We start from the raw sequence: 15,807 nt of genomic DNA, 5'->3' as shown, positions 1-15,807 counted from the left end.
TTCATGAGCCCATTTCCTTTGTTTCCTCTGACGATGAGCACAAAGCAGCTGAATAGAATTAGACTGTGACCAGCCTTTTTGTCTGAAGCACATACACACCTAACGCGGAGCCCTGAAGACAAAATCAGAACTTTAAAGGTCAAATGAACATGTACAGTCTGCACACATCTTACTCACTTGTCATTGTCATTTTCCATTTCAGTGCTTATTGCTGTACATTTGTATTTAAAAGACAGAACTTTTATACCAGTTAACACTACTAAAAGGTACTACGACAATTGTGTGTGTAGAGGCATTTTCTATGTAGCTTTTTTCACAGGAAAAGTCTTTTAGTCCTCACCCGTTTTCGAAACGTTTCTGACAAAACAAATTACTGTCATTGTAAACCAGCACAGAAGATTCCCATGAAACAATAATACTGCAGGATAGAAAAGCTATATTATAAGCATACAGTATAAGAAATATCAAATCATTTTCATTAAAAACAAACTGAAAGATTGAATTTAAAGCATCTTCAGTTTCTGTTGGAGGGGGGGAATACAAACTAAATTTCTTTTTCTAAAAATGAACATTGATAACTTATTTGATTAAAAGGCCAATTAACTGGCCTGCACTGTATTTGTCACACTGTACACTGTATCTGTCACGGATAATGGAAAAAGTGTATACAGTACCTAATAGATAGATCAACATAAATATGCCTAAGGGCAACAGTGGGTAAGAGAAAACATATCCAGTATCACACAGGTTTTATACTATAAAAACGAACACAAAGCATGTACCTTCAGTTACCGAGTGCAGTACCCTCCTGGTTGGTGTGATGAAATGGGAGAGATGCAATGGTCGACAATGGGGAAAATCCATGCGAGTGAATTTTGAATTGACCCCGAGATGCCTCTCAGGCCAGGCGTGACCACATACCTCAAGCATGCGAAACCGTGGATGGAAAAACCATGATGGAGGATGAAGAGGTGTAATACATGAGAGATGGACCTTTTGTTTGGTACCTAGAACCTTATTAATTATATAATTGTGTAACTATTTTCTACAAAGATCTCACTGAATCATACTCCATAACAATGAATTGGCAGCCATGCAATACGAGCCCATAACAATTTTGAACAGGTTATGGAAACTATGTTGTGTTTAACTTTCATGTTAAAAATTTAAAGTATTTGTTTTGAATTGATCTTCACAGTCCATTTCTTCAGTACCTTAAACTGATTGACCCATAATTATCTTCATTCTAAACTAAATAAAATCAATTCTTTTTCAGCTACCCTGAGTTTGCCCATACCTCTAATGCATGGAGTTAGTACTGGTCGGTGTTCTTTGGTGTTCTTAAAAGACCATCGTCTTTCACCAACCAAAAACTAAGTCATGTTCCACATCTGGTCAAAGCAGAGCAGTTCCACCAATTACTTCATTTTGTAATGAAACCAAAATTCTCAGACATAACAAGATACAAAAATTAATTGTATTTTTCATTCTGTTTTATTGGTGTTAACAATGTAATTTACAATGGCTATTTCATTGCCAAATGATTCCTGGTAACCCCAACATCATAAAAACCTGCACCAGACAAATACTATACAGCAGACAGTCTTCTACAGTGAAAGCTGCATCATGTGCTACATAGAATAGGAAATGACAGAGGATGGGCAGCAGAAATTTTTCTCAAACACTTACTGTAAGTATACCAGTACATCAGTTTACCCTTTACCCTTTTCTATATTCACATTCTTAATTTTCAAGGACACATTGCATAGTGATCATTAATAACTTCTTGAAGTTTCATTAAAAATACTGGTTGAGGAAAGCAATGCTAGTTTTGGCACTTTGTCAGAAAAATGCTTAACTAAGCAAAAATAAAGAAAACAAAACAATAGAAGATAGTCTGTATTTGCAAACAAACTGAAATGGTTTGAAGGTGTTTTTCTGAGGAGTTCACAAAATATCTTGCAGCATCTAAAATTTTGCATAAAGTTACAGAAAACAATCCTCACAGACAAAATAATAAACATCTCTTTAAGTATTAGTTAGTCCACAAAAATAAAATGTGACTTGGAAAAGATAACTCTCTCTCTATAGATTTAAAATTACCAATCATTAATTAGTTCTGCTTTTGATGGTTTCTAGATAATATCTTAGGCCAGGCAAACACCAGTAAATTACCAACCATTTCAGAATCCAGTAAATCTGAAAAAGAAGCTGCAGTTTTTAAATAATATTTGTCAATTATCTGGACAATATTTACAGATATTGATATACATCACATTTCTGGTTCATCACCTATTACAGGTATAAGCAAGTACAAAACTTCAGTGTCTCATCTTCCTGGTGGATGACATGAGCCTGACTAGAACCTGATGAGTTAAGCGTGTTTTTAAGAAAGGATCAATACATTTTTTTGCAAACGTTATGAAAAAGAACCAACACATCATGAAGATAAAAAACAGAGCAAAAGCAGACCAAAAAAATGCTTCACAGGGGCACAGAACTTTCCGCTTTGAGTAATATTCTAACCTCACTGTTTAGGTTTGTGAACAGCTGCAACGCTGCTCATGGTTTCCCACACCGAAGTGTGATCTGACTTTCTCAGGTTAGACAATACCGAAAAGAAAAAAAAGGCGACATCCCCATCACAGAATGAGCAAACTAACAATAAAAATCAAAAAGCAGTAACAGCCTTGGGGGACAGAATTTGTCTAGTTTGTCTTTCTTAAAGAAGCTTAGAACACCTACACTTACAAAAGAAATTAAATCATGAAAAATTATATATACACTGTCCATAAAATCTGACTGTAAAGCACTTAGATTACTTCCGGACACTTTCTACTAGCATCAGTTCTGTAACTGCGTAGCATGCAATCTGTGATCACACCAGCAAAGTTTGCATTAAAGTTACAGTATAAGTGTCATGATGAGAACTGGCAAAGGAATCACTAGACTGCAGCTGTTAATTACCTGTCTGTCTAACACCAAAGTCTGCAACACAGGAAGCCAATGACTGTCGCGACTACAGTTTTGAATTCTGACTGAACTTTGGGTTTAGCTTTTCTTGTAAGAAGCCAGTAATGTTTTTGGTATCACACAGCGCTACAGAAGTAGCCATCCCTTTGTTGCAAATTCTATGTTGTGATGGAAGGCTGTACAGCTTTTAATATTCAGTGTTAACAGCAAAGCCTTATGACCGGTTTATTTGATTCCACACATATATTCTTTTTGCACAAAACAGATTTCATACATGCTGTTCTTTGGAAGGGAAATACATTCAACATTTTCAAGTATTTTCAATACATACAACATTCTTTTGTGTGTCCCAAAATACAGTATATGGAATAAGGTTGTACATGAAAAGCAAAATTTAATTTCAAAACATTGCAATTCACTTTGAATTATATTATTGTAAGGTACTTAAACCCCATATTTCAACGCAACACAGTGATTTTTTCCATGAAAAAACAAAAGGTTTTCTCATGTCGAAATATTAATTTATCTTACCATTACACTGTTTCATTGAAAAAAAGCTCTTATTTGCTTGACATTCAAGGATAATTTGACATTTGTATGATACAGTAATGGACACCCAGGTGAAGCTCTGTATTTCTACACTGATATTACAAAGGCCTGCAAAAGCTTTAACTGGCTCACAACACTTTGCTTTCAAAATGTCATAGGCCAAAGCTTTTAAAGTCTCTGTAGGCAAGGCTTTTTTTTTCCTTATTTATTTTTTATATTCATCCAAAAGGGAATAACATACTGCATGACACCTTACCATATTTCAGCATCACGGCTTTTTGTTTCCTGGTTTTGCTTTGCTATTTGAGCCACACTTAATCTCTGTCAGTTCGACATCAGACAGCATGTCTTGTGGCAGGCTGCTCCGCATGCGCTCTATAGTCTTTTGGTAGGCTGCCTTCTCCTGCTCCAGTGAACGAATCAAGTGCTTCATTTTACTCTCCCGAGTTAGAAAGTTTTCCATGGTAAGTTCCAGGCTCTGGATTTTAAGACGGGCAGCCTGCAGTACAAAAAAAAAATCCTTCTGTCTCATGATACACAAGATCTTCTTCTAAAAACCTATATCTGCACAGCTCACATAAAGGATAAGATAACCACACACTTATCCATTTCTTGTCAAATACTGTGGGTCAGGATTACTTTGACAGGATCTTCACAAGTTCCATTCCATATAACAGTGTTGTCTGTTCAATCAGCTCAGGAATGTCATTGCCAAAGGATTCTAACAGATTGTAAAAACTATGAAGAAAGTAATATGCTACTCTGAGGGATGTATTGTGCAAAGGCCCGGAACTGATAGTTATGTGTTTTCAAATCTAGAATTAAAAAAATATTTCTGAATTAACACTATTCTGATTAATTCAGTGCATTCAAAAATACAACTATGAGAAATGGAATACGAAATAAGTATTTGAATGATAATGAAGTGTGTCTTTGGATTCCTTTGTATGATACCCTTGCTATTTTCTTTTTCTTAGTCTTACATTTATAACTGTCTAAAAGCGCCATCTGCTGGAAGAGAGTTCAACTGCTAAACAGAATCCCATCTTTTTGCAATGTCCTGTAACCAGTGTATAAAGCTCTCAAAATAGGTTTCAGGTATTCGATCACTTTCTTATAATGATTGCACTGTACTTTGTTTCAAAATGAGAACAGGTAAACTGTATGTTCATTTGCCATTTTACAAAATTCTTCAGGGCTGTGAGTTTTGATTTTAAAAACACTCTCTTATTTTGGTCTTAGTGTGACAAAATTATATTAGCCACATTTAATTAATGCCTTCATGCCGAGAAACTGAACAGAGTACAGAGTGTTAAAGTGCAGGCTTTTTAGGCCAAAATACCTTTTTACCAGTCCTGGAAATTGGACATTTCTGAACCATCTTCTTAAAATGTCTAACATAGCACTAGATTCTGACATGTCTGCTCACTTCCTCTTTAAGCAGAGAAGAAGGGGTCTAAAGTGAGAGAGGAGTATTGTTGGCCAAGAAGGACCTTTAAGAACTCTGCAAAAAAAAAGCCTCACCTGTAGTTTTTCAAGCAGGTCCATGTTCTGCTTCTTGAGCTGACTGTTGGCCTTCTCTAATTTCTCCAATCTGTCCCCATCTTCAGTAGGTGAAGATGCTTCCAGCATTTCATCCTGTAGCACATGATATTCGACCTCATATGCGTGGAGCTGCTTGGAAATGTCCATCTCTAGCACCTGCAGCCAGACAACAATGATAAGGCTTAATCACAGTAGTTTCATTAGAGGAGCACTTAGCTTGGTTTTTCATAGTTCCATCTGCTTGCACATGTTTCTCTGGATTTTACCTTTGCTCTGGCCTCACTCAAATATATACCTGGTAATATTTTGCATTTTGTACTTTAAGCTTTTAGGACACTCATAGAAAGAAGCTGCAAAGCCAGCAGCCATATCACCCTGCAACTCACAATTGGCAACCCACTGAAGCTAAGCAAGTGTGAGCCTGGTCAGTACCTGGATGGGAGACCTCCTGGAAAAAACTAAGGTTGCTGCTGGAAGAGGTGTTAGTGGGGCCAGCAGGGGGCGCTCACCCTGCGGTCCATGTGGGTCCTAATGCCCCAGTATAGTGACGGGGACACTATACTGTAAATAAGCGTCGTCCTTCGGATGAGACGTAAAACCGAGGTCTTGACTCTCTGTGGTCATTAAAAATCCCAGGGTGTTTCTCGAAAAGAGTAGGGGTGTAACCCCGGCGTCCTGGCCAAATTTCACATTCTTCCTAATAATCCCCCACTATGAATTGACTCCCCCTCCTCTCCCGGCAGGCGGAGCGATGAGTATTTCTCGGTCGCAGTTAATGGCAACGTCAGCTCCAAGATTTGGTTCAAACCACCAAATGGAGACGGGCGTGCCGACAAGCGGACCCTGCTGATGCGGGATTAACGCTAGGAAAGAGATAGAAAGAAGCTTGAAGCAGTTTTTCACATCTCTCTGCCTATGATGTATAGTGGGACTGTTGGCTGCTGTGCATCACCAAGCTGACCGAAGTGGATCCATTCCTGTATATAAAGTGGTCTGTGATCCTTTGGGATAAAAAGCACTACATAAATTCAATTAATTATTTTTGTGACTTCTTCACTCCCCTGGGCTTTAAACCTTACAGCAGCTTACTGGTGCCTCACTTTCAAACCCTTTTCAGATGTTAATTATGCTTCAGTGATCTATCTAATACTATACAGTCTGTAATGGTGAACATATACACATGGTCAGAATTAATCCTATTATTGTAAATTAAATAAAGCAGGATGAACATCAACAGGGCTATTTTCAATGTCTCTCTGTGATGCACATTACTTTTGTTTATTATAAAGAATACAAATACCCTGTTTTCCAAACTGAGACATGACTATAATGAATGCAATTTACTGCCACTTTAATGTAAAAGTACTGGTATTGTTATTTTAATAGTTTGAAAATAACATAATTGTAATGAAATTTTAACAGTAATATTAGGATTGCTATGCAAAAGTAGCACAGTTCACATTTAATATACCTATATATGCATACATTCTTCTCAAAAGAAATTATTTTTAATAAAATGGTATTTACCTCACTATTTACAAAAATAATATAAAACATTTTTGTTTCACACCTGGGAGATTGTCTTTTCCATCTGAGCTAAGGTCAGATTTGGGATGGTACTCTTCAGAAAGTCCACAATGGTCTCAAAGCTGTCACACTCCATTATACGGGATTCATGGCTACTCAGCAAATACAGAGCCACTTTAAATATCACTTCGGTCCCCTGAAGAAATATTAGATCTGCAACAAAAAGGAGCAAAATTTAGTACTGAGGAATGGAAATAGCTCAATAATTACAATTGATTACAATTACAATTAGCAATTAGCAATAGAAACAACAGCAATTATCAATTATTGTCTATAGTCTATAGCATTCTCTTGTCAGTGTCTTTGTCTGTATTTGCACCTTAGACCTGGAGATTGATATCTCGCTCCTCTGTATACCTGTATATGGCTGGATTGACAAATAAGCTTGAACTTGAAGATGTTCGAATATATGTGGCATTCTTACCCTGTATGTTTCAGACTCAGCAATTCCTGTTTCTTCTCATGTTTCTTTCCAAAATAATCACTAAAGAGATTACTTGAATCCTACAAAATATTCTGATTTATCATTGGAACGCTTTTAGCATGTCTTACAAAGGTGTGCATTATGAACTCCTCATCAGAATGCAACTAAAGTTTTACACTGAAGCCTCAGATCTTCTGATGGAAGGACTGCACAATTATTTTCATGCAATGTGTTCTAAATACTCATTCAAATAACAAAAAGAAAAGGTGCTTGAAAAGATATTGCAAAAACAGTCACAACTGTCACTAGGAGAAAGAGTCTTTCCGTACAGTGTGTATGACCATGGAGAACTTCTCTGAGTGAGAACCTCCTTCCCCTATAGGTGTATTCATGCTCTAAGTAAGGGCTCTCAGTTTTCTGTGCCTTAAAACCACAACAATGAAACTTGTTTAATTACACTTGAATGCTTGCCTTCATATTATAATCACAAAACCATTCAACAAAACTAATGCAGTGCAACAGTCAAATACTATTTTTTTTATTTGCATAACAGCATTTATAACACTTTGCAATAGAATGCTGTATTACTCACCAAATTAACAGTTGATCTTTAAACACAGTTCTGTTACGTTTTCCACTGCTACTATGCTCTTAAGAAGTCTTAAATCATAACTTGTGTATGCATTTAATTTTTGCCAGACAATAGGTTCAATAACTGTTTTAAGATTTGTTAATTCCACAGTATTCATATACCTACTCGGGTATATTTTAGTCTATAAATAGTAACAAAGCTTTACAATCTGATCAATAATCAGATGCAGTGAAAGACAACATTTCCATCGTGTGGAAAAACATTTCTGTATATACAATTTCTGTAAATAAGATGGTTTTAATTGTTTAACTTTAAGTCAATCACACAGTATAAAACTTTTCAATTTCTTCTTTGTACATTTTGTGCACTACTGGCTGGAAATGCTTAGACTCAGCCAACCACAGTAAGCTACAAGTAAATATAAGATTGTCTACTGTGTACACCAATGAAATAATAACTGGTAAGACATCTAAAACTAAATCAAGCCACAGTGATCAGAACACTCAGTAACACACTGCTGTATTTCACAAAAAAGATTGGTCATTCCACACTATCCTCACAAGGAAAGCAATTAGAGTAAAAAAAACTGTAAAAGGCAGTGGCTTTTAAATCAAAAGACAAAGAAAGACAGACACCATATGAAAAGTAGTAACCAAAAACGGTAACAATCCACCCATGGTACTTACCATAAATGCTGGCCACAAAGCCCAGAGGAAACTGAGAAGCAAAGAGAGTGAGAAACCAGGGAGCAGCATAAAGGCTTGGGCTGATCTCATTCTCTTCTAGGTGATCGTACAGATCCCTGTGGTAGTCATGGAGCAGTCGGGAAAGCTGGTACATCTGGATCTAGGAAGCCAAATCCATTCATAAAGTACAATGGACAAAAACAAGAAGATCTGCTGTGAACTTTGTTCAAAACAAAAGCAGATAAACCCACAGTGGAAGTAGTTAAATATTACAATACCTGGTGATGGATTAACTTCTAACTGACACAGGTACATTAAAATTCACAGAACGTCAGGGAAAGAGAATGTATATATATAACTAGGATCACAAACACCCGATTATATACTACGTATCGTGTACCTGCTCATTAGAAAACCCTATACTCTACTTTTAAGGACAATCTTCTTAGTTATACCTATTTTTACTGCTAGTTAAAAATCCTCTCTTGGATAATTTCATTTTTTTGTGCAGAACGTTGAGATATTCTTTTAAGCTATCCTTCAAGCTAAGTGATATGGCTGGCATTGGCTGTTTCTAATTTTTATGCAGGACTACAACAAATGACATTTGCACTTGGCTTAAGCATGAAGAAGGGCTAACAAAAATCTGAGTTAAAATTACATAATTTATTTTTCCAAATCGCAAAGTAGGCTATGATTTTTTTTAGTCATTGCCTGTTAGTCTTATACAGCAAGGACAACTTATGCCCAGAGTGTCCCTCTGTAAAGCTACATCTGCTTTTAATCTCTATTTTAAATTACATGTAAAGTTTCCTCACCTGCAGGGAGACCATGTCAGGCTTGTACTGCTTGCGGAAGCCCAAATCGTACATTATGAACTTGAGCATCTCAAAAGCCTGCTCCTCACTCATGTGTAACAGCAGCACCCCAGCCACAAAGCTGATTCCCTGGCAGTAGCCGACCTCCATGTCCAGCAAAGAGTAGGCCTTCAGAAGATTAAAGAGTGACAGCTGGCCGGCACCCAGCTGCGTGGAGAAGTACTGATGAGTGGGAAATGTCCGTCCTGAAGGAGAAAACAGAGAAGCACTTGATTATTAATTAATTAAATGGGAAAATCACCAAAACTAATGTTTGAAAGTGCAAGTCTTTAGGAAAGCACTGCAACATTTGTTCAAGCAAATACCAGCAGATCAGTACACAAAAATTGACACCACTACAATGTAAGAACACAAGCCAAGAGTGAAATATATTTAAATTAAAAAATGCTGGGGTCATGAGGGTCTTGTGAAAACTGAAAAGGGGGTGTTGTGTCAAAAAGTTTGGAAATCTCGACCTTTCAAGGTTGAGGTTTTATGGCATCATGCTGACATAAGGTGGCACTGTACAGCAACAAGAGAATGCATTAAAAGATTTCAGCACGTTCTTTTTGTTGCTCCTCTCAGTTGTGTTACTAGTACAAAGGAAGCATAGACAGATCAAAAAATATTTATATTAGTCTCAAGCAGTGGTTTTTGGTCTGTCATGGTAGTGAGCCACAGGATTATGCAGACCTCCTCAGTTTCTTAAAAATCCCTCATTGATACGTTTGCACTAATAGATTATCCTACTTTTTTGTATCTACAGTACTTGTTTATTTGTGGTCAGTAAGGCTAGAGAAAGTGTATGTATTTTACAGGCACCTTGGCGCTTTACTCGTGAAATTAAGCTTCACCTCCTGATCTACAATAGCCTCTGAGCCACCATTAGTCTCTACATTACAAGTCCCAAAACACACCTCTGTTTAGGTCCACACATTTCCTCTTATGTGTGTCTTCACCTTCACAAAACCTTTTTCTGTATGCCAACCTGTGCAACTCTCAATTATCCAGAGACAAGCAGCCAGATGAGGAAACTACTTTCATTTGAAAGTAGATGTTATGCAGTAATTACCAACTGTTTTGTAGAAGTTTCTATTTGTAGCACATACTGTACAGCACCATAACTTTCTGTAATGTAAGGGTTCCACATAGTTAAAACAGAGATTAGAACCCTGCACTGCTCTTCCAAGTTCAAAAACAAAGTTCATGTGTGCTGAACCTTGCAAATACACCCATACCTGTATTAGTCTAGCAAAATGTGGACATACTAAGCATCTCCTAATGACAATAATACAGACTGGAGAACCTGTATTTCCTTTTACAGTTCATTGGTCGTCACTGATTTACACAGAGACTAATGGAAACTATTTTTCCTCAAAGAGTCTGTCAGTAGACTTGTATGTTTGTAGGCAATTGCATTTCTCAGTGCAGTTATATACAAACTGTCCGCCAGAAATCTACTACAACATTACATGGCTGCACGTGCTTTGTTTGTGTGTTTGATGTTTTGGGACAGCCAATGTGCATGCCTGCTGGTTTCAGATTTACGCCCCTCAGGCAGGTGCTGGTTACTAGTGATCAGTGGCTCTACCATTGAGAAGAAGAGATGGGAAGCAGAGCTTACCAAGATCTACAAGGATGGCATGCTGCTGTGCAGTGAGCTGCTTCAGGAGCTCTTTGTAAGAAGTGTCTGGAGGTTGCTGTTTACAGGGAAACCGGTGTCGCAGGCGATACTGGTGAGCCAGAAACTGCCAGATCTCCCCACGTCGATTCTTTGGTACACCTACATACAAAAACAAGACAAGTGTGAGAGGGAGGTGGGTACAGACAAGATGGAGACTCTCGTCAGAACTACATTCACCAGAATGCTGTATCCTCGATCACCTGACCAGGTGGCACAAGACCACTGGTCAGGTAAAATTTAAAAACCAGGATGTAGAAGCAGAAGGTGTTTAAAGTTTCGAAGACAGAGGCTTTGTTTTGGAGCTGAAAAGCAGCTTAGTTACCCAGATACTGATAGAGAGTCTTCAAAGAAGAGTTTGGAGCATGTTTGGTTTGTGTTTTGGAAATAATTAGACCGCACACTATAAATAAAATAGCACCTTTTCTTTTCTTTGGCTGGTGTGTGTGTCTGCTTCACCTAAAGCCTCTGTCACACTACAGGACTCGACACAACTTCTAGTCGGAGAGCATGTCAAATTTAACGACTGCAGTTGATGAATCACCCTGCCTTTTCTTACTGCCTTGTCTTTCTCACACCTGAAGAAGGCTCCACAGCCGAAACGTTGTGTTTTCTTTTTTCTTTTTTTTCAGCATGGAATAAACCTATTACTTGTTCCTTTGCATAAAACTATTTGTTGATGTAACAGACACTGTCTGTAAATTAACACTGCTTAGTACCCACACACAATAGCGCTGTGACAGCTATATAACTTACACTGGAATCCAGAATCCAGAGCTCACCTTGACTCAACGCACTGTGGATCTCCTCCATATCACACCGCGCCTTCGCCCGACCAGGAACACTCAGTCTCTTGTCCCATGCTGCTGAAACATCCTTTGGACACTGGCCCACTTCCTGATAATCAAGCTTTATCTTTCGGGTATGGAGTTCATCTCTGCTGGCTGCAACACAAGAGTAAAATCAGTTCTTACTGCCATCTAAGGATATTGCAGTTAAATGCCTTATAAAAAGATTAACAAAACAAGACCTTATCAGCACCAACCAAAACAAAGGAAAGAAACACATACAGGCAAAAACCCATTGTCATCTTGTAATCCTAAATCACCCAGGTATATAAACATACCGAAACAGTTTAGAAACACAGCACATATTTCAACCCCTAATTTGCAGTTCTAAAATACTAAATGATTAACCAGCTTCAGAAATCTTTTGAAAAACAGCTTTTATATGCCAGTAAAAATCTTAGAGCCAGAAATATGTGAGAACAGTGTTGTCAGAAATGTATATTGGTGAGTCTGAGCGTTCATCGCACATGCATAAAGGCACACACTCATCACTTTACTCACACAGCAAGAATGCCAGTCCTCAGTGAGAAAGAGAACCTATGAGAAGCGAAACTACCAGGACATTCTGGATCCATTTATCTACCATCACTAGACTACAGCAGTGCTACCAACTGACAGGAAGCAGTTGTAATTAGCCTAAACCCAATCCACTGTGTATAACAACCCAGAATACTCCACCTGAGGGACCACTTCTGCGCAGTGATGACTGTGGCTGCTAACAGAACTCAGTATTTTGGATTGACCCACAAATCCAACTTAAGTCATCAACCTGCTTAAGTGTTGCCACAGTCTGTCATATAGGTACCCACAGGATGGTAACATTATGACTCAATGTCATGGGGTAGTCTGACTGCACCTTGCACAACAGCATCGGAAAGGCTGTTTAAGAAGTCCTGGTACAAGGTCAAAGCAGTGATTTGTATATGGGAAAAACACTGTTCTAGTGGTGGGTGGTCATTAATGACAGGCTAATATTTTGCTGGTTGCAGATGGTAATCTCACTGTACAGCATTATGCTGACAGCAGTCTGTGACCTGTACTTGGCCTGCTGGTACTCCAACAGCATAGGCAAGACAAGCACCTCAGTGTAAAAAGTTGGGTAGATGTACAAGTTCACCACCCACAATAACATTGCTGCTCTGAAAGCTGCTTGTCCTATTAATATGTATTATGTGTGTTTGTTGAATTTTTCTTATCAATAATTTTCAATTTGATAAAATGGAAAAACACCCCCAAACCCACAGAATAACCTAAATTAGTTCTGTAATTTTTACTTTAAATATAGGGTTGGATTTCTAAAATGTTTCAGCTTATTTAAATGCATGAAAAGGACAGAGGACAAAATAATTTCCTTTAATTAATGTTAATAAGATTTAGGTTTAATGAATATTGTTCATTTCAGAAGGACAAAAAAAATGGAAAAGTGAAGTAAACCACATGCCAGAAGAAAGTTTCCTCTGTTATTCCATAATAATACCGAATCATGCCATCATATAGATTAGTGCCAAAACCTGAAGGTTTTTTCTTACCTTCTACTTAAATTGAATATTCACTGTTAATTCATCTCAAAAGAAAAAAGAACAGGAAACAAATAAACTGACAGAAAAGTGAACATCAAACTTCATCAAAGCTTTCTTGACTTAGTAATAATAATGATAATGTTGCTTTATTAGCCCTATACAAGTTATTGCATTAGGAATTCATCTTTTCGCAGACCCCAGCTTGCTCTCCATTAGACACACAGACACACAGACAGGGAGAGAAGCTGGGGGTCAGAGCGCAGGGTCAGCCATTGTACAGCGCCCCTGAAGCAGCTGGGGTTAAGGGCCTTGCTCAGGGGCCCAACGGAGTAGGATTCCTCTGCCGGCTGCGGGATTTGAACCGGCAACCTTCCAGTCACAGGCACAGATCCTTAGCCACAGAGCCACAGCTCCGCACCCAATGTTAGTAAATACATTTAGAAGGGAATTTAGAAGGTCTCTGCAATTGTAATTATTTCCACAAGAGGATGCTCTCGCCATCAAAAGCCACTTGACCACTGAGCCTCCCTTCAGTTTGTAAGACCAATATGGCTTTTGCTTTCTGACAACAACACATTATAGAGTACTCCCAGACAAACCCGTCATTATACAGTGTTTAATCCACTATAAATATCTATTGTACTAAACAAATCTAATAATATTTCCTAACAAAAAGGGAAAATATCAACACAACAGAGCTGTAGCGTTTTGGATCTCTCATTCATAAGTTCGGTTTCGTTGCTAAAGCATCTATGATCCGAGGAAGTGTCTCTAATCAAGGGTATTCCCACTGGGAATGAGCGAGTGACTGACCTTCCAGCCGCTGGTTCTCCTTCTCCATGCGCAGCAGCAGGATCTGCTGGTGGATGGCCTTCTTCCACAGGGCTCTCAGCTCCTCTGCTGTGTGCCTGGGCCTCTTCTCCACGAAGGCCTCTTCAGGCTGGAGCAGAGCGGCCAGGGGGTCCTTCTCCACAGCGGGCGCCAGCGGGGACAAAGGCAGAAGCTCAGTCCCATCCAGTCGGTCTACAACCCAACAAAAAGACGCCTGTAAGGATGCACCTTATCGGCAGGCCTTTCTGACAGAACTCTCAATGGAAATACTACTCATACATTTAATTTGGCTGACACTTTTATTGAAAGCAATTTACTGTATATTTGCACCCATTTAAACAGCTGGGACAAGTTAAGTAAATGCTCAAAGGTACAATAGCAGTATCTCACAACAGCTTCAAAACTGGATTCAAAACAACAACCATGCAGTTACAAGTCCGGGATCCTGACCACTATGGCCACTGCTGCCAATGTACAGTATACATTTACAGTCAATGTCTCTAAAAGACTTGACGGAGTTTACACAGATAAGTGTGTGATCAGTTCCCAATACAGACAGTCAGAGCTGAGAAACCTTTTATTTATTGCAGCTATCAGGATAGCAAATTAGAATTCTGAGGAGCTAAAGTTGAAAATTAAATCTTTTTTTGAAATGTACAGCATGGTACTGTATATAATTCTGGTAATATCGCTCCTAACACTTTAAGATTCTGTTTTACACACTTTAAAAATGGTATCGTGAGTGGCGAATTGCAGCTTTAATTTACTTTAATTTACACCCGAAGAGGGCTGCACAGTTGAAACGTTGTTTTTCTTTTCTTCGCTTTTCAGCATGGAATAAACCTTTACTTTTTCATTAATTCAAATTTATTTATTCTGCAGACACTTTGATCCAAAGCGACTTACAATTGAATGCAGTCAAGATGCAAAGGGCCCAGTAACAGCAGCCTGTACAGAGTTTGAAATCTGGTTAAAGTCTGTGCATGTGAAAGCAGTGAGACAGACTCCTGTTATGTGTAATATTGTCCCATACTGAATACAGTATGGCAGTCTGCATGCAGAATTTAAAGGTTAATCCTAAATATATACTGTACTGGTCCTGAAATACAGGCTTCTCTAAAACTGGCATTTATGGTAACTAAGAGAGATGGTCTCGCTTATAAAAGTATAAAAGTTGCTTTCTTGCATTACAGTGTGTTCCTGTTTGTTCTCCTCAAATTGGCCTTTTCATAACAAAATAAAACGTTTGCTGAACTGCGCTGCGACTTCTTGCAACCCCACATATAGCAGCAATATAACGCAAAACCACAAGACACTGAAAATGAAAACAACTGAAGGGACCTTTCCGCTGCATCGCGGCGGGGGACTTGTTCATGGGTGAGGCGACCCTGAGGAAGATCTTCTGGCGCCAGGAGATTCGACGGGGGGTGACGGGAGGACCCCCAGCGCTCAGGGAGTCACTGCTGCACCCCGAGAAGGTCCTCTTCCTGCCTTCACCATTGCTGCAGGACAAACGCCACTGTCACCGGACAGAGAACAGCCCGCGCACACTTCTGCTGAGAAGCTCACGCAGCAGGCCCTGCTAAGGGTCGAACTGCGACACATTAACACTGCCGGTCTGTTAATTATGCCCAGTTGGAACAAGATGCTCTCTGCTGGAGATAGCCGCTTATCCTCAGGTGTTTTATTGTCTTTGTTTTCCCTCGTACATTTA

The 15,807-nt window shown here is 38.7% G+C and overlaps 1 protein-coding gene across 2 annotated transcripts in view; it reads right to left on the bottom strand.

Moving 5' to 3' along the window:
* Nucleotides 1-1,475: 1,475 nt before the first annotated feature.
* Nucleotides 1,476-15,807, bottom strand: part of tbc1d4 (TBC1 domain family, member 4) — a 60,148-nt gene continuing 45,816 nt past the window's right edge. For both annotated transcript variants that reach the window (XM_088913081.1, XM_088913082.1), the window contains 9 exons: nucleotides 15,435-15,595; nucleotides 14,076-14,285; nucleotides 11,677-11,838; nucleotides 10,838-10,996; nucleotides 9,175-9,419; nucleotides 8,357-8,516; nucleotides 6,638-6,807; nucleotides 5,047-5,223; nucleotides 1,476-4,021 (listed from right to left, as the gene is read on the bottom strand). In XM_088913081.1, coding sequence (XP_088769207.1) covers nucleotides 3,791-4,021; nucleotides 5,047-5,223; nucleotides 6,638-6,807; nucleotides 8,357-8,516; nucleotides 9,175-9,419; nucleotides 10,838-10,996; nucleotides 11,677-11,838; nucleotides 14,076-14,285; nucleotides 15,435-15,595 — 1,675 coding nt within the window. In that variant the 3' untranslated portion in view covers nucleotides 1,476-3,790. The remainder of the gene's footprint in view (nucleotides 4,022-5,046; nucleotides 5,224-6,637; nucleotides 6,808-8,356; nucleotides 8,517-9,174; nucleotides 9,420-10,837; nucleotides 10,997-11,676; nucleotides 11,839-14,075; nucleotides 14,286-15,434; nucleotides 15,596-15,807) is intronic.

Source organism: Atractosteus spatula, chromosome 4 (assembly GCF_055471065.1).
Source record: "Atractosteus spatula isolate fAtrSpa1 chromosome 4, fAtrSpa1.hap1, whole genome shotgun sequence".
In the NCBI taxonomy this organism is placed as follows: domain Eukaryota; kingdom Metazoa; phylum Chordata; class Actinopteri; order Semionotiformes; family Lepisosteidae; genus Atractosteus; species Atractosteus spatula.
The sequence above is the reverse complement of the archived record's forward strand: the minus strand, read 5'-3'. Positions and strand labels throughout refer to the sequence as shown.